The sequence below is a fragment of the Pezoporus occidentalis genome, unplaced genomic scaffold, assembly GCF_034315485.1.
Source record: "Pezoporus occidentalis ecotype Australia unplaced genomic scaffold, CSIRO_AGI_Poc_V1 ctg36, whole genome shotgun sequence".
NCBI lineage: Eukaryota > Metazoa > Chordata > Aves > Psittaciformes > Psittacidae > Pezoporus > Pezoporus occidentalis.
In genome coordinates, this window is record NW_026915591.1 from 3,060,867 (window position 1) to 3,082,276 (window position 21,410).

General features: G+C 41.1%; 1 protein-coding gene across 3 annotated transcripts in view; it reads right to left on the reverse strand.

Moving 5' to 3' along the window:
* The window catches only part of PPM1A (protein phosphatase, Mg2+/Mn2+ dependent 1A), a 29,831-nt gene extending 12,691 nt beyond the window's left edge, over positions 1 to 17,140 (reverse strand). For 2 of the 3 annotated variants that reach the window (XM_062630776.1, XM_062630774.1), the window contains exons 1-2: positions 16,718 to 17,140; positions 1,226 to 2,077 (exon numbers count right to left, since the gene is read on the reverse strand). In XM_062630776.1, the coding sequence (XP_062486760.1) occupies positions 1,226 to 2,059 (834 nt within the window). In that variant the 5' untranslated portion in view covers positions 2,060 to 2,077; positions 16,718 to 17,140. The remainder of the gene's footprint in view (positions 1 to 1,225; positions 2,078 to 16,717) is intronic. The other variant, XM_062630775.1, reaches the window with a different exon arrangement.
* Between the last annotated feature and the right edge of the window lie 4,270 nt (positions 17,141 to 21,410).

A 21,410-nucleotide genomic window follows, 5' to 3' on the forward strand; every position in this document is an offset into this window, starting at 1 on the left:
ACTGCAAAGCTTACAGCATCCATAAGCCACTGCTCCTTCCCAGGTTATTTGTTTTTGGGATTACCAGATGAAAATTGTAAACAAAAATATATGTATTATCAATCTGCCAAAGTGCTAGAAAACAATAACGTTTTTCCAAAAGGCAAACAATGACCCTCTTAGCCATGTTGCAAGAACGGAGATGCTGTCTTGTCTCTCTAGTATCAAAAATGTTGGCTTTTTTCATAGAGCACATACTGGCTTGGGTTGGAAGGGACCTTAAAGATCAGGTAGTTCCAACCCACTGCCATGGGCAGGGATACCTTCCACTAGATCAGGCTGCTCCAAGCCCAGTCCAACCTGGCCTCAAACACTGCCAAGAATGTGGCAGCCACAGATACGCTGGGCAACCTGTGCGAGTGCCTCACTACCATTACAGGGAAGAATTTCTTCCTAATATCTAAATCTATTCCCTTTCAGTTTAGAGCTATTATCCTTTTTCCTTCACTACTTGCTCTTACAGAAAGCTTTCCTTTGGAAAATCGGATGTCAAGCTATGAAACTCTGTAACTGCACCATCCTGTAACTTACTAATACAAAGTATAAGTTAGACAAAATTACACAGATGTGTTAAATAAAACCTTTCCAACATCTTCTACCTGAGCTAGTTTCAGAGTTGTACCACATGAAGCTGAATAAAAAAATATAGTCATAAAATTAGAATAAAAACTAACTTAGGAAGTCAGATCTTCATATAGTCAAGAAAAAATTTTAAACTGCAAAATGTGAAGTCACGGTTCATTCATTCTGCATTTATACTGCTGTAGTTATGACAGTAACGTTACTACTATATGCCCAAGAAAGGAAGGGAAGATTAGGAAGGGAGAGAATATTCTCTAGCCTGCTTAAGTCTTAAGAGTTAACCTTAAAGTATGCTGTGAAACAAAAAAGAGCAGTTACTGTCCTTGGGCTTGCCCATAAATTCTTATCAGCTTTTAGTTTCCCAGCGATCACAATGTAACTGCACGTGATTTTAAACTCATTAAGCAAAACCACCCAGAAAGCTGTACTGTTTCTGTCGTTCTTCTCTGTCACCATTTTTGTGGGAATCATGGTAATTACCATCAAAGTCATGTTAACATAAACCATCGGATACTTATAGAGTGGACTCCACACTTATTCTGAACTTGTTCATAAACTTCTAATAGTGAAAACACAGTAAACTTCTTCTCTCAAGTCTGGCTACCTTGTACAAGCAGGTGTCAACTATCTCATTGCAAACTTTCTCAAGGTCATCAGTGACTTCAAGTCTGGATCTTACAAAGTCACACAGCTCTTCATTTCCCATAACATCCCAGATACCATCGCAAGCCAGTATGATGAACTGATCATCTTCTTCTGATCTCTCAATTTCATAAACTTCAGGCTCAGGTGAGACTAGCTGTTCTGTAGGACCTTTCCCATGGACACACTTGTAATCAAAGTCCCCAAGTGCCCTTGAAACTGCAAGAGAGCCGTTCACACGCTGAATCATTACAGAGCCACCTGCATTCTGTATACGCTCTTTCTCCAGTGGATTACTTGGTTTGTGATCCTGCGTGAAGAAGTGAACCTTCCTGTTTCTACAGAGCAAACCTCTCGAGTCTCCACAGTTGATGAAGTATGTATGTTGGGGAGAAATCATGACACCCACAGCTGTTGACCCACTTCTGTCTGCACCATGTTTCTTCTCAGAGATGACTCTCATGTGTTCATCAATTTGCAGAAAACCTGTTCTGATGCCGCTCTTTACACTTTCCACAGATGGAGGCCCATCTGGCCCTTTAAAATCCTGGTTGCTTGTGATGTGATCTAATAAATGCTCACAGCAGTACTTGGCAACCTGTGATCCAGCGTGCCCATCATATACAGCAAAAAATGACCATCCATCAAGTCCATTTGGCAAACCAATCACAGCTGTATGTGCATCCTCCATTTCAACTCGCCAGCCTTGCATACTACTTAGACCGTAACGAAGCCCATTCCCTTGTCCCTGGGCATTATGCTTCTCCATCTTTGGCTTGTCTAAAAATGCTCCCATGATGGCCTTCCTTCAGTTCTAAAAAGAAAAAAAAAAAAAACTTTTTTAAACATTCTATTGGAAACTATTAAATAATAGCCCAACTAATGCTAAGATGCCAAAAATACACATATAAAAGGTGACTTTTCTGTGTCTCAAGTAAAATTTGCATTGTTTTCATCCAGTTTAAACAAGGACACTGCTACTAGCTGAACTGCACTTTTGATATTTTAAAAGTATTTTCAGCTGTTTTACTTGAAAAACTCACATTCCACTATCGTTCATGGTTCTGACAAACGCCTCTTGCCTAAGTATGTATGAAATCAGTTTGAAAGAGGACTTATTAACTGGCACACATCTGAATAGCTGTGATTACCGAGCCAATGAAAAGTTCAACGAGTCCAGGACAGTGGCACTCCCTAGATTCCTGCCTGCTGGCCATAAAGTCCTGGCTGACACTCCACTTCTCCAATGGAGATGTGGAAACAAAAGCAAATTGATTAGGTTTGGGGGTTTCTTGGTTGGTGCTTTTTTTTTCTTTTTTTTTTTTTTTTAAACACATAAAATGATCTGAATCATCAAAATGATGCCAGAGTCTACATAAAGGAAGAGGCAACACTGGATAACTAGAAGCAGGACTCGGAACACAGCAGCTGTCCCTTTAGGCATCAGCAAGCCATTAGTTTGTCTCAGCCATCTTGTGAAAGCTCATCCTTAGATTTTCAGTTAAATTACACAGCAAGCTTCTCAGATGTCTGCGCTGCAGATTTACCTAAACCCTTAATGTATTCAAACTTCACTGCCCCTGACAAGTCCATGGAAATCTGTTTGGAAATAAAATCACATGTGTTGTAAATTCATGCTTCTTTATTCAAGTCAGACCAAAATGTTGCACACCCCATCCTCCTGCACCTCCCTTCACTGGGATATGATGCAGCAAATATTCATGCTTAAGAGAATAAGAATTATTATTTGCAGGTAGCGTAAACTGATTGGTTTATCTTCATGGCTTTCACACCCTAACCATCCAACCCACCCTTCTAATCCACATCAGTTTATTTGTGCATTCATTATTAAAAAAAAAATCATACAAACTAGGTCACACATTTTACATACTTGCAAATTCGGCCCTGGGAAGCATCAAAGAGTGTGCAAATCACTGTTACACAATACAAGGGAATGGAACAAGATTGTGAGCTTTTCTATTTGAAGACAGTGGACAAAAATTAAATGTAAGAAGAGTCTCTGAAAGAGATTTTACCTGAGGCCCCAACTAAGCAGCTGCTCTAGCACAAAAAATACTAGGAATTTTAGAAGGTTTTAACTTCAATGTGAAACACATTTATCAGTTTTCTAAGTGATAACACTGCTTTTTGATAACATGCTTTTACTGCAATACAGCTCCAGCTATGACACTGTATATCCAAAAAAGCATTTACATCTTCCAGCCACTATCAACCTTTCAAAAAAAAAAAAAAAATCTGTGTTAGAATAAACAGTCAAGAAATGTTTATATTTGATCTCACCACAAAAATGATTCAAGTGTGAGGCATAGGGACTGGATATACACTCTTTGGCTCACATGCTTTGTTAGCAAAAACAAAGCCACACGTATTTCAGCTGTACAGAGAGATGTCAGCAGCAGTACATCTCTGCTACCTCTCACCCCCAACCCCTGCTCTTAAGTTCTGTGTTCTCAAGCAAACACATAACACCGATGCCCACACAAACTGTAATTAGCCAACAAAATATAGTGTTCGCTGGTCGTGGATCCTAAGCACATGCACAAGGTTCACATTACTGCAGTTGCTAGGAAAAAAATATGACTTAAGACTTTTTTATCTTCACATGCAACTCTAGTGAAGTCAGAGTGATCAAAATAATTACAGAATGCTGCCATAAGTCAAATGGGGAATTATTCTACAGAATAATAGACTTTTTATTAATTCCATGACAGCAGCAGAATTTAAACTAACACCCAACACCTTCTTATTGTCAAAGAGACCATAAAATAGAATGCAGATACTCAATTTTTTCTCCTTAATTTAGAGCTCAAAAAGCAGGATCTGCTCTGGCAATCACCACATTTTTGTGAAGCATTTTACATTATTGTGTTTAAAACAAAATAGAACAGCATTAATAACAAGATAATTAAACTGACCACAAGCACTGACAAATTTGGACTAAAAAAAAGGCAGTTTTCTTTCTCATTTATCACATCACTAAATACATAATATTCAGAGTTGTGCTTTCGAAGCTATCTGTCCCTCTCAGTAGTTTGTCATGTAAACCACAATTAAAAATACATAGTCGGGTCATAAGCAGTTGCAGCAACTCACACAGAGCTGCTGGCACACTTCAAAAGTTAAGAAATCCACTCTCCATTTAAAATCAAGTTGCTTTATCCCTCCCCAGAAGGTAAACTGAAAGTGGTTGCTATTCTAAATTAAGCCTAGTTGGTGAGATGTTGACACCCTTCCAGGGCGCAAATGACCCACCACAGATGCCCATACAACCAGACAGAAGGATAACCACAATGTTGTCATGTAACTTCTACTTAGGAAATTATTCACAGCCCATAAAGTATTCAACTTCTGAAAACAGCAATAACAGACTGCAGCTGTCTTCTCTGCAAACACTCTAGCTGACCATACTTCCACCAGAACACAGGTCTAAACCTGTAAGAGAGTAAGGTGAGGTTTTCAAAACCCTCATATGTACCTGAAGAGAAAGTATAGCTTACTCTGGGACATGATGAATATGTCAAGCCTTTAGTTTTAGCAGAACTTCAATTCTTGTTCAGAAAAATGTGAGTTTAATATGACCAATCTGTGAATTCTTATTAATTGGAAGGCTACCTACTACTTCTCCCCCCCATACCTTCATGTGTGGCTAAAGTCTGAGGAATTTAAAGAGTCTTGGTTAAAACAAACAAACAAAAAAGCACCACAACAAACAACCCAAACGCACCCCACCCCCCAAAAAAAACCCACAAACCAAAACAGGCCACCTTAAGACATTAGAAAGCACTGCCTCCTTCCTGCTAATGGTACCTTTTAGGCTGCTTTGGAGTACGTATCTACAGAAACATCTTTCACCCATCAGTCTCTACCTAAATCGCTGGTGTGTTTCTCGTTCTTTCAGGAGGTGGTTTGTGCACTGTACTGATTTAGTTGAAACAACACCTTTAGTTACACATATAACTGTATGCAAATCAGACTAACAGCAGTGCCAGCGCCTAAGTTACAGCATGACTTTATGTAATAACATGAAAGAGAGAAGTCAGACCCAGAACAGTTTGCCTGCACAATGTGCAGTAAAGCAACAGATTCCCCTCTCCCGTATTTCTTTAGTCATCTTCCTAAACAGGAGTCCTCATCTTATGACCCTTCTTCTCAAATAATTTTACTACCCCTCCCCATTGCGCTGCTTAACCCAGCCACACATTTCTGCAGTCATGTTAGAAAACTGCAGTCTTGTAGAGGGAGACAGAACCAGTCGTCCACTCTGAAATGCTCAGCTTTCGGGCTGTTTGAACGATGCACATACATACTAAAGAAGACATTCTTCCTACACTTATTAATGCCAAAGTAAGAGAAAATGCACTTTAACATGAAGTTTAGTGGCAAATGTACACCACATACTCTTAAAACAGAAGAGCTTTCAGCAGTCAGTTCCTGGATTTTGGCTCTGAAGAAGAGAGGCTTCTGAACAAAACTTAAAAGTGAAAACAGACCCCTACATGTAAAACCGACAAGTAAATATATATATTCAGGGGACCCATCTATGCATCTATGAGTACATCTAAACCATGACCTCTGAAACGGTGATTTTGTGGAGATCAAACTGAAGACAGTCTCTATAGCAAGTGCACCAAAAAAAAAAAAAAATCAAGTAGCAATTTGCAGACAGAAAAGTAATACTGTACCGGGCCTACAAAAATCAACACAAGTAACTAGATCTTGGATGAAACACAAGAGTGCCAAAATTCAAAGGACTGCAGCATTAGAAACAAAACTGAAATAATGAATGGAGCATGCCAAAGAGTCAGCAGCTAAACTCCTTGAAAATAGATGCCACTGGAGAACAGACTGGCAAAGAAAAGGAGGGTAATTAGTATACCAGACCATGGACAACCACGGACAACCACAGATACATCACTGGAATGCATGAAACCTCTTTGCCCCTTTCATTTGTTCCTCAAATTGTGCTATCCAGACAGCACAAGTATAAGGCCTCCTGATATACACAAAAATAATTTTGGCTGTTTTGCTATTTGCTTATTCATTTATTTGCATGTTCAAATGAAGATAAATCTTAAATTGCTCACAAATGACAGTTATTGTAACTCCATGTACCGCTGTAAAAAGACAATTTATTTTTCCAAGGAATTCAGACAGGGATTTGATCGCACTGCCCAAGAAAACCAAGCACCACCATTTGAAACTTGTACTTCAACAATCTGTAATTTAATAATCCTTTTAAAACAATGTTTGAGTTATACTCCTTCCACTAGCATAAGCTGCTTATATAAACCACACTTAAGTCATGGGTGCTTGTTCAAACTAAGCTGAGAAATGTCCCCACACTCCTATTTCCTAGAACAATGCTCCAACTGACATTATGCCCTGTGTGCTGTAATGAGCACCATAAAGAAAGATTACAACTTTTACTTGAACTACAGGATACAGATCAAGTCATCAAATTATACAGAGTGCTACTGAAGGGGGGGGCGGGGAGGATAAAAAAAGAGCATTTGATCCCTTCAACTTCCATCTGATTGTGATACTACCCCCCCACCTTAAGCAGACTGGATGCACTAACCAGTCAGCACATAACTGCGCAAATTACGTGGAACCATGTTCAGAAGCTAGTGCCCGTTGGATGAAAAACTGACAGTACTTAGTGGATGCCCCACATCAATTAATGTTAACAAACAACATGTCAGAGATCATCCAGGGATCAGAAGAATGACTAAAATAAAACAGAACACGCAGATGAGGAGACATAATTACACCACAGTCATGGGCTGAATGAAGTCATGAAAAAGCTTCTTGCCAATGAAACTATTTAAAAGCTATATGACTGAGTTCTGGCATTTATGGTTCAACAACATCAAAGTACTCAAAACTACAGCTGATCTTTCTGAATGCGTACTTTCAGACACAGAAATACATGGCCAACTAGAAAATGTGAACTGTCTAGGAAAAGAAGTAGAAGAAAATACATAAATTAAGCTATTTTAATAAACATGGACTAACACACTATTTCCTCATCAGAATTCTTGCTTCTTGGAGATGCAAGTGTAGTCTGCACTATAATTCAGCAACACAACTGTGAATAGAAGAACATAGAAAGAAACTACATATATTGGTAAGAAAGTTTGTAATAATGATTCTTCTGCTTTAGGACAGATGTAGGAGCTATGGCATGTGGTAGACAAAGGGAACAGAAAAAGGTAGATAGCTAGAAACATTAATTTAAAGAAAGTAAAGAGAAATACCCAAGCTCTCAGAAACAGGCCTTCAGACAGGCAAGAACGTCTGTACATGGACACAAGTGATATCAGCCAAAAAAACCCCACAGATTTTGAAAAGCAAGTTAATGACTCTGTGTGTACAAAGTAAAGTATGAATTGTTTCAACCTTTACCCACTTACCCTCCCTCTCTCCCTGTAATTAATATGCAACAGTGATTACACATACAACTTCATACCACAGCAGAAAACACTAAATCACTGTACCTCTGACACAGACAACTGAGCTCTGACCTCTTGATAGCTGCTCCACAGGCACTGCCATTTCACTGAGACAACTTGTTTTGTGAGTTTTGTTTTTTTCAGCATACCTCCACTTAAAATCTTTTCTCCTTGCTAAGAGCTGACAGATTTATGAACGCTTCCTAGTAGTAAGTGGCAAAATACTTTATCCCATTTGTTTTCCTATAATTATAATTTATTTTTCATCTGTCTGTATGGTAAGGTAGGTAGGACTTAGAAGAGCATTGCTGAAGTCTCCAAAAGTCTTCTGGAACACAGAAGGTAACCATTTCTAAGTTAACACCCTCCCTCCAACAGTATGTTTCAGCTTTCTTAAAACACCTTCTTCTGCTCCTATGTACCTTTCCTGCAGACACCTAAACTTGCTTCAAGGTTAAACTAGGAGCTGCTATTCTCAATATGAACGTACACTGTCCAAGTTTCAAACTCTCTTTGAAGGAGATGTACGTAATCTGAGTTTTGAAAAAGAAAGCCCTGGACATTGAAACAGGAAATTCATCTAACAAGCTATTCCTGAGGAAATCTAAAACACGGTGATGTAGTTTCAAGATTTCTTTATGGAGATGTTTTCATTTACATTAAGGAGGACATGGAGTTGTCAGAGCAAGTCCATAGGAGGGCCACGAGGATGATCAGGGGGCTGGAGCACCTCCCGTATGAAAACAAGCTGAGAAAGTTGGAGCTGTTCAGCCTGGAGTAGAGAAGGCTGCGTGGAGACCTCATAGCAGCCTTCCAGTATCTGAAGGGGGCCTACAAGGATGCTGGAGAGAGACTCTTCATTAGGGATTGTAGTGCTAGGACAAGGGGTAATGAGATCAATCTTAAATAGAAGTTCAGGTTAGATATAAGGAAGAAGTTCTTTACTGTGAGGGTGGTGAGGCACTGGAACAGGTTGTCCAAGGAACTTGTGAATGCTCCACTCCTGGCAGTGTTCAAGGCCAGGTTGGATGGAGTCTTGGGTAACAAGGTTTAGTGGGTGGTGTCCCTGCCTATGGCAGGGGGGCTGGAATTAGATGATCTTAAGGTCCCTTCTAACCCTAACTATTCTGTGATTCTCTGATTTTGAAATATAGTCAGTTACTGAAGAAAATAACTTCCTTCCAAAATCACTAGGACCACTGCTGGGAACAAAAATTATTACATTGATTTTGAGAGGAGATACAACTTGCAACCACAAGTATCAATTACTCATCTGGATTGAGAAGACAAATCACTATTTCTTGGCCCAGACAGAAGTCTTGCTTCTAAATATTTGCACTACAAATTTAGAGGTGGGAAAGCATAAGGAAAAAAAATTAAAACAAAAAACCCCACTAGACAGCAGCATCAAAGTACAAGAAGCCAAATCACTTTAAAAAAATGCATAGACAATCCAAATGGCATTAACAAGTACTATGAAAATCAATGAAGTAGCTCTGCATAAATTCATATGCTGCTGTCTGAACAGCATGAGAATGAAAAAGCCAAGGTCCTTGCTTGAAAGCATTAATAAGCAGAAAACATGCCCATGCTGGTGTTCAGCTCAGCACCTTTCTGGTTATACTTAATTTTCAAAAAAATTTCTTACTTAAAAGTGTTGAAAGATAAATAAAAGATACGCATTTTAAACAAAGAGATTAGAAAACTTGTGCTAATAGCACACAAGCTCCTGCAGACCCAGCCAAAATTCAAAGCCCCATTGAAGCAAGCACTGTAAAAAGGAACTAAAAGATTCAAAGAAGCTGCAGTCTATGTAGACAGAAGCCAGGAAAAAGGCCTTTCTTCATTCTATGCATCAATGAGATGCAGTAAGATTCAAATTTTGAAAAACAAAACACAATACGAACAAGTGAAAAGAAGAATTCCAACCAAACTGCTCATGTCAGAAAGAATATACAGTGCTATGCAGCTATTCCAACAGAATATGCACAGCAACAGTTTCAGCAGAAAAACACATGGGTGAAAAGGAAACAAGACAGCACAGAAAAATGGAGTTATAGTAAGTCATTAGAGTTTAATTACATTTTTTTCCAGTACTTGTAATACAGAGAGTACTCTGCCACTGTCATCTACCATCATAACAGAATAGTAGCCCACTCCTAGACATCATGGGCCTAATGGACAATTCTTGAGTACTAGCTACTGTAAATCCAGGAACTGAACAGATCTGAATATACCAAATGCTTAAGTAGCTGAATCCCCCTTGTTTTGTTTCTGTTCTTCTGATCTCTCGTTTACAGCTCAAAGCCTCAGCATCTTTGTTCACTGCTAGTATTATCAACCAACCAATACCATTTAAAAAAAAAATAAAATTAAAGCTTCATAGAGTAGTGCTTTATTTAGTAGAAGAATCGCACAGAGGAAAGTGAAGTTACTGGGCAAAACACATTTAGACCAGAATGATTGATTAGAATGACCAGAACTGTTCAGGTTGTTCAAAAGCTACTGGAATGAAGTCAAGCTATTGCAAATCTGTCTTTGTCAGGTTTTTACCTGAAGTGTTAAAACTAGGAAGAAGATGCTATATGGAAAAAGGTTCCAATGGGACTATTCACTGAGACTCCGAAAAACAAATGGAGGCTTAAATAACAGTTATTTAAAAAAACAAGAGAACACCAAGTGCATTAATCAAACCATTTCTGAAATATGGCAAAAAAATTACTCACTCTCTCATCTGCGGTGATGAAGTTCAGCAAACTGCCACTTTTTTTACAGTTGGCATGATTCGGTATTGTCACCTTTGGTAACATGTACAAACTCTTACAGAATCCCACCATCCTTCTGTCATACTGTTTTACTAATAACCTTCCCACAAACATTTTAAAATCTAAGTTAATATAGTCCCATATACCTTAAAGAAAATTGAACGCATGGAATCATCACACCATCTCCTCTTCAGTTTTTAGTTTTCAGTTTTTAGTTTTCAGTTTTTAGTTTTCAGTTTTTAGTTTTCAGTTTTTAGTTTTCAGTTTTTAGTTTTCAGTTTTTAGTCTTTGCAGCTCCAGCTGTTCACCAAGGTCACTGTTCATTAAAAATAATTATTTAAAGCTTTCAAACTTCAGATCTTCCTAGCTTCAACAGTAAGCATCAGCCACTATTTCTGATATGTCTTACTAGTAATTTATTTATCACTATGGAAGAATAAAACCTAAATGAAAATGTTACTAAAGATAGTATTAGTTAATACAGATAGCTTGGGAATAAAATATTCAGAGAAAACACAACCAGCATGCATGTGCCCAGTGACTAGAAGATGTTTGCGTGAAGGCTCCAAAATTTTCTGTTTAGCCAAGTACTCAGTACCAGAAAAATAATTCAAAGACAGACACATAAGCAATTGCCCATATCCTTCATTTTAGATGAAAATATTTGTGGAGTTCTAGTTCTAATCTCAGCAACATTACCACTATTCTAGTGAGAACATAAGAAAAGCAGCATAAAGAACATAAAAGGCCTGATGACTACACAGGGAAATAATGCAGGAATAAAATAGGAAATGTTCTGAAGTGTACAGCTGTAACCCGGCTTTACTTGCGAGAAAATGACATCAGAACTATGCCAGAATCACATTAAGACCTGGAAGTCAAATCCTCAAAGCTTAGGAAAAGCCAGAGTTTGTTCATTCGTACACACACAGAGCTTTTATTTACAAAGCTATTTTGCCCTCATGTACCCAGCATTCCTATCTCATTAAAAGAAGAAGGAGATAGGATGACTGCTGCAATAAAGTCTAGTTCCCCTTCCCCCCACAAGGCTACATAAAAAACCAAGGGAAAAATCCTACTGCTTTAACCTTTTATGCATACAGTAACTTTCATGACAGGCATTCTTCTGAATTTCCAAATTCACTTCTATCACTATCAGTGCAGAGTTGACTGATTTGCCCATGATGAACAAGGCAGTAAGGTGCTCTCCTGAGTCCAAGGTTAAGACCACTGCAGCTCGAAATATTCTGGCCACCAAATGAGGACATTGACAAATTTATCTGTTCTTCAAAATACAAGCACTACTAATGACAGCATTTCCTAAGCATACAGGGCCTCGTTCTGCAGCCTCAGAATGGTTCTTTACAGAGAGAAGAAATACTGTATTTTTAAGAAGGGTCTGTCCAAATACTTACTGTAATTAGACTACGGGAACCAACAAATTATTTACTCATAGAAACTGATTCTTTCTTCACAAAATGTTCCTACAATTTAATACTAAACACTTACATGCCCACATTTTTCTGCATTGTGGACCCCTTTCTGAAGGCTGGGATTTACTTAATTTAGCAGACAGCTGGACAATTCCTTAAACTCATTTCCAAACAGAAAGAGCTTAAGCACAGTTTACAGTTCTCATGGCTACTGCATTTAATGGTATTTTATAAGTAAAAAAATCTACATAATTTTATGCACAAATAGCTATGATATATGGTTAAGAAAAATACAGACTACCATTCAAATTCCAGATGAAATTTACAGTTGGCAGTTAAAATGAACTGTATACACAGGTACAGAAAATCTATCAAGTTACATCTGAGACCCAAACATGAAAGCACATTTCATCCTCTAGGTCACAATCCAGCAAGGCATTTAAGCCTGAGAGCAACATCATACATCTGAGCAGTCCCACATAATTCAGTTGCATGTGGTGTATCAGTATAAGCACATTCAAGTGCTTTGCTTTATTTAAACTGCAGCTATCAGAATATAAGTCATGTTACATTTGAGTTCCTTGGGTTTGTAAACTATTATCTTAAAGACTTTAGAGATCTTTTTATCTATGAAAATATTTTTACCTGAAATGAGAACTAAGATGTTAGCAATAAAGAAGCTAACATACTTTTTCCTCTATGCGTAAACTGTCAGGATTACTCTACATTTCAATATTGAAACCTGATTAGCCAGGCTTTTTTTTTGCTTTGTATCACTCTTAGATGCTCTTCTGCTAGCACACTGCTGTAAAGTTTACATTCTAAACAGTGTTAAGTGTACTGCATCGGAATGATGTGTAGATGAAGGCAGTTTTTATTCTGTTATTTTAGTCACATATAAACATCTTTTCAGAAGAGCTGTTTAAAAAAACTAAGCAATTGTTTCACGTATTTATAAGCACTGTGCTTTGTAGACTTCAGTTAGCAAGCTGAACTAGCCATTAGTTAATTTTACCAGTACATGAAAACAAACAAACAAACAAAAAATAAAATGAACACTCAGTAAAACAAAGGCTTACTTACTTCAAACAGAAAAAAAATAACACTGACTTGACAGACATCTGTAACTTAGTATGCAGTTTAATATAGAGGAGTTTAGCATACAGAAATACAGCAAAGCAGACCTTCCACAGCAGACAGAAATATAGAAAAGCAGGCGTTATACCAGATCGAAATATAGAAAAGCAGATCTTGCAGCACTGGTTTAACGCCAGTAACAGTCAGATACTAGCTGTAGCCAGAAACAAAAGTCAGTCTACTCACGCTCATGGTATCATGCTTGCTTTCTTCTCCTGTCCCAGTTACAACTTCCTTGGTAGAAACATTCCTCCTAGTCTTAAGATTTAAATTATTTACTCTAGCAGTGCTCCATCTTAATAAACCCTAATTTGTTCCAGCACAGACAGCAACAGAGGCAACCTAAAGAAGCTACAAGGAGATAATGCTATCTCCACTGTGATCCACACCACATCATGGCTCAAATACATGAATCCTTCTTATGCAAGGCCTAATGGCATGTGCACAAAATGCCATTGAAAAAAAAATAAATAAAAAAATCACATTTTAGGTACATTCCCTGGATCTTCTAAATATCCCAAGAACACTGGTGTTTTTTTTCCGGGATTACATATTGTTAACACAGACATTATAGTTTGCAATTTTCCATTCTTTCAGCGAGAAGCACTGTAGTTAAACATGCTTAAATTTTATAGAAGTTTATTTCTTACCCTAGTATTTTTACTGATATTTGGATCACGTGACTAAAACTAGCGAGAACACTAAGAATTCAGCAACAAAGCAGCACACAAAAAGAGCTTTCTTTTCCAAAGAACAAATAAGACTACAGGTTGCATCATCTAAAAAAGTTACAGATGACATACAAATGTTAAAAAGTGAGGTACAATTGATGAGAAAAGATGAGCAAAAATTACAAAAGGCCACACTGCAATAGCAAGAATGTTGTTTGGCTCAGGTGTAGCTATAAGTCACAATTGTCTTGACTTCAAACATTGTTACTAATCAAGTCTTTGAAGTGAGCTGGTTTGCAGAGACTATGAATACAATTATTTTACAGTACATCTCACTCCAAAATTTGATTATTTAATACCACAACCTGCATTATTCAATCACTTAATTGAAATGTAGTTCTGCTGAGCCAATTACATCGGAAAAAAAAAAGTATTTTTACATCAAAATAGTCTTGAACATGTAAAAATTAAGTAAATAGTAATGACAGTATTTTAGTAATAATTACATTATTGTGAAATGACTTATATTTGGGTCATCTGGTGAAAGCAGCTGTTTTATATTCCTAGTTCCACTAAAAAGGAAAAGTGCAATAAGATCCCCTATTGACAGCTGCATTCAAAAACATACCAGTTACATAAGTTTGCAAATTATTCTGTGCCAGAGTTAAATATCTAAGCATTTTAACGACAGCTCTTAAAATGCTATCTCAGCAAGAATGACTCAACTTCACTGCATAAATTGTGCTCCAGATAAGAAGCAACCAGCTTGATTTTATAGAAAAAAAAAACATTTTTTTTATTCTGCTTTAACTCGAATTGCTCTGAGTTCTGCTTGTTTAGACCTGCAAGTTTCACCAGTCATTTGGCATTTCCATCTCTCAGTTTCAAAAGTATCTCAAGTTCACCTATAGACAGTTAATACTTGGAAAACAGGTATAGTTTTCTACTGTACATCATGGGGAGAGATTTACCAAAAAACCACCAACCAAAGCACTAAACCCATAAACCAGAGCTAGGACTTGCCTGTATCTGAGAAAAACACTCTTCTGCGCCAGATTGTGAGAGGACAGACCAGCTCTCTCCAGACAAGCTACATTCATCTGAGGGTTTTATCAGGAATCTGTCCATGAGGAAAATATTAATAACTGGCACAATGGATCAGCAAGTCTTAGCCCAGTCTCATATACAAAAGATAGGTCCAGAAAGGCCTGAAGAGAAACCTTTAGGAGTTGTCCCCCAACAAAAAATGCTGGTATACCTATCAGAACTGTTTTCCTTTCCTTCAATTGCTACTTTGATTTAATAGTTAAAATGTAAAACATCCCTGACCCATGTTTCCCTCCCCCTACCCTGTGTCTCTGATGTTATTCATAGAGAAACTATGAATAGTAACAGGAGGGAAACTATCAGAGAAGAAATGCGGCTAGAACTTGCATGATTTTTTGTCATTTGTCAATTCACAGAAGGTCCTGAGTACCAGCAGCTGTCTTTAATTTCACTAGCGCTTCACAAATCCTGCTTCAGCCACCTAACCACTAAACCAGCATAAATACAGGCTCAAGAAAGTGCTACATCAGCTCCTATTTGGAAAGTAATTTCGTAGAATCACAAGAGTTAGAACTTCTACTTTAGAATGTTTCTACTTGGTCTGATGTTAAACATCACAACCTAAGGAAAACGTATCAGCTACTGCTCTCATGATCTAGAACTGCCTTCTGCTTAAAAACAACTAAAAAATTCCTTTGTATGACACACAGGACCTTAAACCTTAAGGCTACCATGCTGGCCAGCTGACTGACCAGCACCTTCTCATTGAGGAAAGGTACTACTAAAAAGAATAAATTAATTCCTCACAAGTACTATGGTAAACCTTAGTTTTGCAACTGCAAAACTTTGCCATACACAGTACTGAAATATTGTAATGGTACTAAATAAATAAAAACACCTTATCGAACAGATGTCTACAAAATCAATTCTTTTGAAACTATTAACCTGCAGCCAGTCTCAAGGCTGTATCATATCTACTATGACATAAGCTAATATAATAAAAAGGTTAGACATATGCTCAGAACCTCTGGCATTTACCACGCAAGACCAATTATCCAGTACATCACTGGACAACTTTTTATTCGAGGAAAGCGTTTTACTTCTATCTACTTTGAACATGCAGGCTGTTAGATCACAGCTCATCAGTGTAACCTTTGCTCACGACACTGCTTTCAAAGACAGAGAAATGTCTCTCAAAACTTTAAACACGTGAAAGGCATTGGCAAGGGAAAACCGCCCGCTGCATAGTAATGTCACTATCTGGGGAGTGCTTGATGCTCCGACCCTCGCTAGGGTGGGGTGCTTTATAAATAGATGCGTGTTGGTTGTTTTTTGTTTGTTTCCCCAGTGGCGTGCCCCAAGCGTTTGGGCGGTGATGGGAGAGAAAATTGTTTATAGCCATTATTAAATGAACTCTGAATCGGTCACGGAAATGGGGGAGGGGGTAGCTGCTGCTACCTGAGCCAGGCCCAAAATCCTCTGCTCACTCTTCTCCACCCCTGCCCAGCCCCGAGGGGCTGCCTTGCCACCCCCCCCACCCTTCGGTCAAGCCGCCTGCAATGCAGGGGCTGCGCAGCGTGGCCAGGCCACCTTCGGCCCTGGGGAGGTGTGGGGGGACAATGGCTCCTAGCAGCAGCATCCTACATCAGGTTCGAACCCGCACCGCCCCCCTTCTTATTTCCCTCCTTTTCGCAGCCTCGACCCGGTACCGGCTGCTGATGCCGGGGATGGCGCCTGCCTCCTCACCAGGGCTACCGAGGAGCCCCCACCCCCTCTGGGCCTGCCCCCTCCAACCGCGTCCGCCCCCACATGTTTACAGGCCCCATGGCCCGGGCGGCGGTGGACGCGGCCCCCTCCAGCTCCGCCGCCGCCCCTCACCCGCCTCAGCCCGGCCCGCCTCAGGCCCCGCACTGCGCAGTGCTACTTACCTCCCGGCCGCGGTGGACGGCGCCGGCTGCGGCGGGCAGGGCCGCGCTCCCGAAGGTGCGTGGGGGCACGGAAGCCGGGGGCAGGCGGGGACGGCCCCGGTGGGGCGCCGACGGGCGGGCAAGCCGGGGGAGAAGGGGAAGGAGGGGAAGGAGAAGGGGAGGGGGGCACCCGGCGGGCGGCCTTGCCTCAGTTCATTCACAAGCGGCGGCTGTTGAGGGCGGCTCTGTGCCCAGGGGGAGCCTAGCGCTCATCTCGCCTTCACTCCACTCCCCCCCTCCTCGCTACCCGCCGCTCGGCCGCCGCCGCCCCCCCCCCCCCCCCGGCCTCCGCGGGCCCCCTCCCGCCGCCCGAGCTCCGCGTCCACTCGCGCCCCACCGCGGAGCGTTCTCCGCCCCCCGCGGACGGACACACACATACGCGCGCGCACTGCGCCGCCGCCTCTGCTTCCTCCTTCCGCGCAGGCGCGCCGCAGAGGACGGGGAGGTGGGAGTGGGTGCTCGCGCACGCGCTCCTCTTCGCCCATTCCCTCCTCGCCGTGGGGGCGTGTCGGCACGCGCCGGCTTCCCCGCTCCTCAGCCCCACTCTCCTCCGTTAGCAAAACCTCAGCCAGCACCAAAGCGCGGCAAACACCGTTTTTCACGGCAGAAACCCGCCTCTGGCGCAGCGGGCGGGATGCCCGGATGTTAGGGCTGCAAATGCGCGGGGGATAGCGGTGGCGCCGTTACTGGTATTACATCACCCTCTGCCCCGTGCCCCCTCCGTGCTGCGCCGCACCGAGCATGCGCGGAGGAGAGGCATGAGCTTGGTAGGGGTAAGGGGCGAAGACGTCAGCGGCACTGCCCTCTTTCCTGAGGTGGGCCGTGGAGGCGTGTGTGCTCGGTCCCGATCCCGGTGCCGTGCTGGTGCTGGTGGCGGCGGTGGCGGCGGCAGCATTATTTCATTGCCGCTGCTCGCCTGAGGTCGAGGAAGGAGGCAGGCAGCGGTGCCCAGGTGATATCGCCCGCAGTGGTGTGCCTCGTCTCCTTGAGGAGGCAGCGGGCGCGGGGAGGAGCACTTCTTGCTTCTCGGTGGGGGTGGGCTGTGGAGGAGCCGCCCTGCTCGTGTTCCGTTCCCGAAGCCGCGGGCGCAGCGCCACAGGGATGCGCTGGGATATCCTCTTAGCTGACTAAACCAGATCTCTGGAGGCTGCCCCACTGGAAGCAGAACCGCTGGCAAAATCAGCAGCGGATTACCACTAATGAACGCATAATGGGTTTAATAATCTATTAATCCCGCGATTTTCAGTGACCCTTTGATGAAGGCTGGCGCGTTGACAAAAGGGACGGGAGTGTATTCAGGGAGCGGCTTCCCCGCCAGCCTGCAGATAACAAATTCAGAGAAGAAGCTGTTACACAAGCCTCTATTTTGTTTGGGGGAGCGGCAGGGGGAGGACGACGAATGCTGGGCTGTGGGAGAGGATACTCAAGGAGGCTGCGAGAGGGGTGGCTGGGGGGGGGGGGGTGGGGTGGGGGGACGGACGACGACGGACGACGATGGACGACGATGTCCTCCGTGCGGCTAATTCCAGCCCGCTAGGGTTAAATCATGGGTCTGGGTTTTTTTTTTTTTTGAGGTGCAGTGAATGCGAGGAGTGCTTTTAAAGAGAGGATTAGGAATGCATGGTAGTTTTTGAGGGTGTGAAGAAAGAATTGCTTCCAGAGGGAGAGAGAGTGAAGAGGACCCCCGAGGTGAAGTGGGTACTTAGCTAAAGAATCAGAAAGGTTGTCTGCTTTAGATAGTTTCCATCGTTAGCAGCAGTCAAAAGAGTAAACAGCCCTGTGATAAGGTTTCCCTAAACGGAATGTCTGGAAAGCCCCAAATTGCTGGTTATGTTCCCTTAGCCTTTGGAGAAAACAATCGGTGCAGCTTCATCCCGAGTGTGCCGCCGGCTGCAGGCAGTTAATCGAGGGCTCTTGTGCAGGTAGGGCTCCAAAAACAGCAAAGCCCTTCCCGGAGATAGCTAAAAAAGCTGTAACAGATACAAGAAAACCTCACCCTTGTAGGGCTTTCCTGTAACAGATAAATCAACTCTGTTTCTGTGTGATTACAAAATCGCCAGTTTCCATTGCTGACTGTGACGGAACGGTATGTTGATATCCCAGTGGCGTTTGTTAGCTTGGTACTGAACACCACTCGGTCGTGCCCGATGTTGTGTCGTTTGTTCCAGACCTTTGAATTCTAGTTAAATGCAGCAAAGTTTGTTAGCGGAAACAAACCTTTAGGGAGATTTAAATGTAAAATATTCTGAAAATACATTGTAGGAGAGCAGAATGTATACCGTGTATTCCACAAGAAAAACGAGACTTTGGAAGGTCATGAGTAGGTAATTCCCGTAATCTTAATCAGTGCAATTTTGAACCTCTCTTGGTATCCACAGGTAATTGGTTATAATCTGGATGCAGTTCAGATTTTAAAAACTACATTTCCCTCCTATCCCCAGCAAAAAAAACCAAAACCCTTCTACAATGTACAGCCAAGGCAGAGGTTATGCAGGCACGTGCCATGTGTCTTTAACGTCTGCACTTACATTTAATTTTTTACCCTCTTTTTCCACTTTAATAAATCTCTCCTAAGACTTTGAGTTGTATTGTGGATTTCATTTAGATTTTGTTACCTTCAGCTGTGTTTTTGTATGGTTTGTTGTGTTTTTTTTTTTTTTAAGTAAAAGTGAACGAAAACATGGCCCAGGTTTGTTTGTTGTTTTTTTTTTTTTGTGATGCCCTAGTTTTACACTACTGGAATGTAATGACAGCAGGGAGTTTGCTGCTGTCATTTTGTATTTACTTTTTTTCTTGGGAAATTGGATGGAGTCAAATTACCACAGTATTTTATTAAAGTGTAGCTTTTATTTTAGTTTGTTGGTTTTGCCTGGCCTGTTGTACTGGCAATGAGAATAAATATTTACAAGAAATTCAAACATCACCTTTAATTAGGATACAACAGCTGTGTATGAGGCATGTCTCTAGTATGCATCTTTGTAGCTGATAAGACTACATATCCCAGCATGCAACTATACTTTCTCCTTAGATGTAGATCCAAGACTGGATACAGTTGTCCGGGACCTGTGGTCACTAGTCGTTACAGTCAAGGAGGCTGTAACAAGAACCACTGTTTCAACCAGTGTTGAAACTTTCAACACTGCATCATGAACCATAACTGAATTATTGAGAAGATTCTTATTTCACTGTTTGGAACAAGAAAATCCTATTAGCACAATAACGCATATTTAAAATGACCTGCTCTTCTGTGGTATATTTTTAGAGAATATTATTTTTAGAGATTTCTTTTTTCCCCACTTCCTGTTACAGCTTTAAAAAAGTCTTTAAATGGATGGTATTTGCCAAGAGTATTTCTAAACAAAATCTATGTATCTAAATAAATGCATATTTACCACCTATGCACACTTGGTTATTGCAGGCAGGAGGATGATTTTGTCCAATGCATTCATTAAAACTGTCAATTTAGAAAATTTCACACTTTTCCGGATAAAGCTGTTCCCAATAGCATCACTTCCCATCAAAAAAGAATATGGGACTGCAGTTGCTACTGGTATCGAATGGCAGTTTACTTCCAGTGTAGAATCAGTTTCCATTGCAAGGGCCATATTCTGTCTGAGTCTGCTGTAATCTCTGTGTTGGTATTGCCCAAAGCTCCTTTTAACTCTTCAAGTTTTAATACCAGTTGGTTAAACTTCTTTTATTACAAGGCATATCACGAGGTATGGGAATTTTGACTGTATGTTCTTTAAACAGGGGACATTTAGTACAAATATTAACTGTCATAGAATCATGGAATAGTTTGGGTTAGAAGGGACCTTCGAAGGTCGTTTGTCAAATCTTCCTGCAATGAGCAGTGATATCCTCAACTAGATCAGGTTGCCTAAAACTACATCCAGCCTGTGCTTGAATGTCTGCAGGGATGGTTGCATTCCACAACCTCTCTGCGTAGCCTGTTTCAATATTTTATCACCCTCACTGTAAAAAATTTCTTCCTCACATCCACCCTGCATCTCCCTTCTTTCAGTTAAAAACTATCACCCCTAATCCTGTTGCAACAGGCCTTGCTAAAATGTCTCTCCCCATCTTATAGGTCCCTTTTAAGAACTGAAAGGCTGCAGTAAGGTCTCCCCAGAGTATTTTCTTTCTCATTCTGAACACCCCCAACTCTCTCAGCCTTTCATCATAGATGTGTTCCATTCCTCTGATCATTTCTGTGGCCCTCCCCTGGACCTTTTCAAACAGATCCATATCTTTCCTGTACTGAGGATTCCAAAGCTGGTTACAGTACTCCAGGTGAAACTGCAAGATTTAGATTTCTTGATTCCTAATTGAAGAAGCTGTACTTCTTTCAGTGTTTCACATGTAGTTCATTCAAAAGGTCAGAAAAAGCACAACCTTTAGGTTTCAGCTTCCCTTACTTATCATCCCAGTTTCCCCTCTCTGTGTTGTCTGATGTAGGCAGGAAATAGTACATTTGAAGTTACTCTGCACTCTAAAGAGCTAGTAGACTGGGGGGTGTGTGTTTTGCTTGGAGTAGGAGTTGTATCACCTAACAATACTTATCTAAATATTAGCTATATAATTAAGCTGTTGTCCAGGCTCTCGTGGTCCAGTGGAAGGAGGCAGGCGCCTTCGTGTGGTTGTTACTGCAATG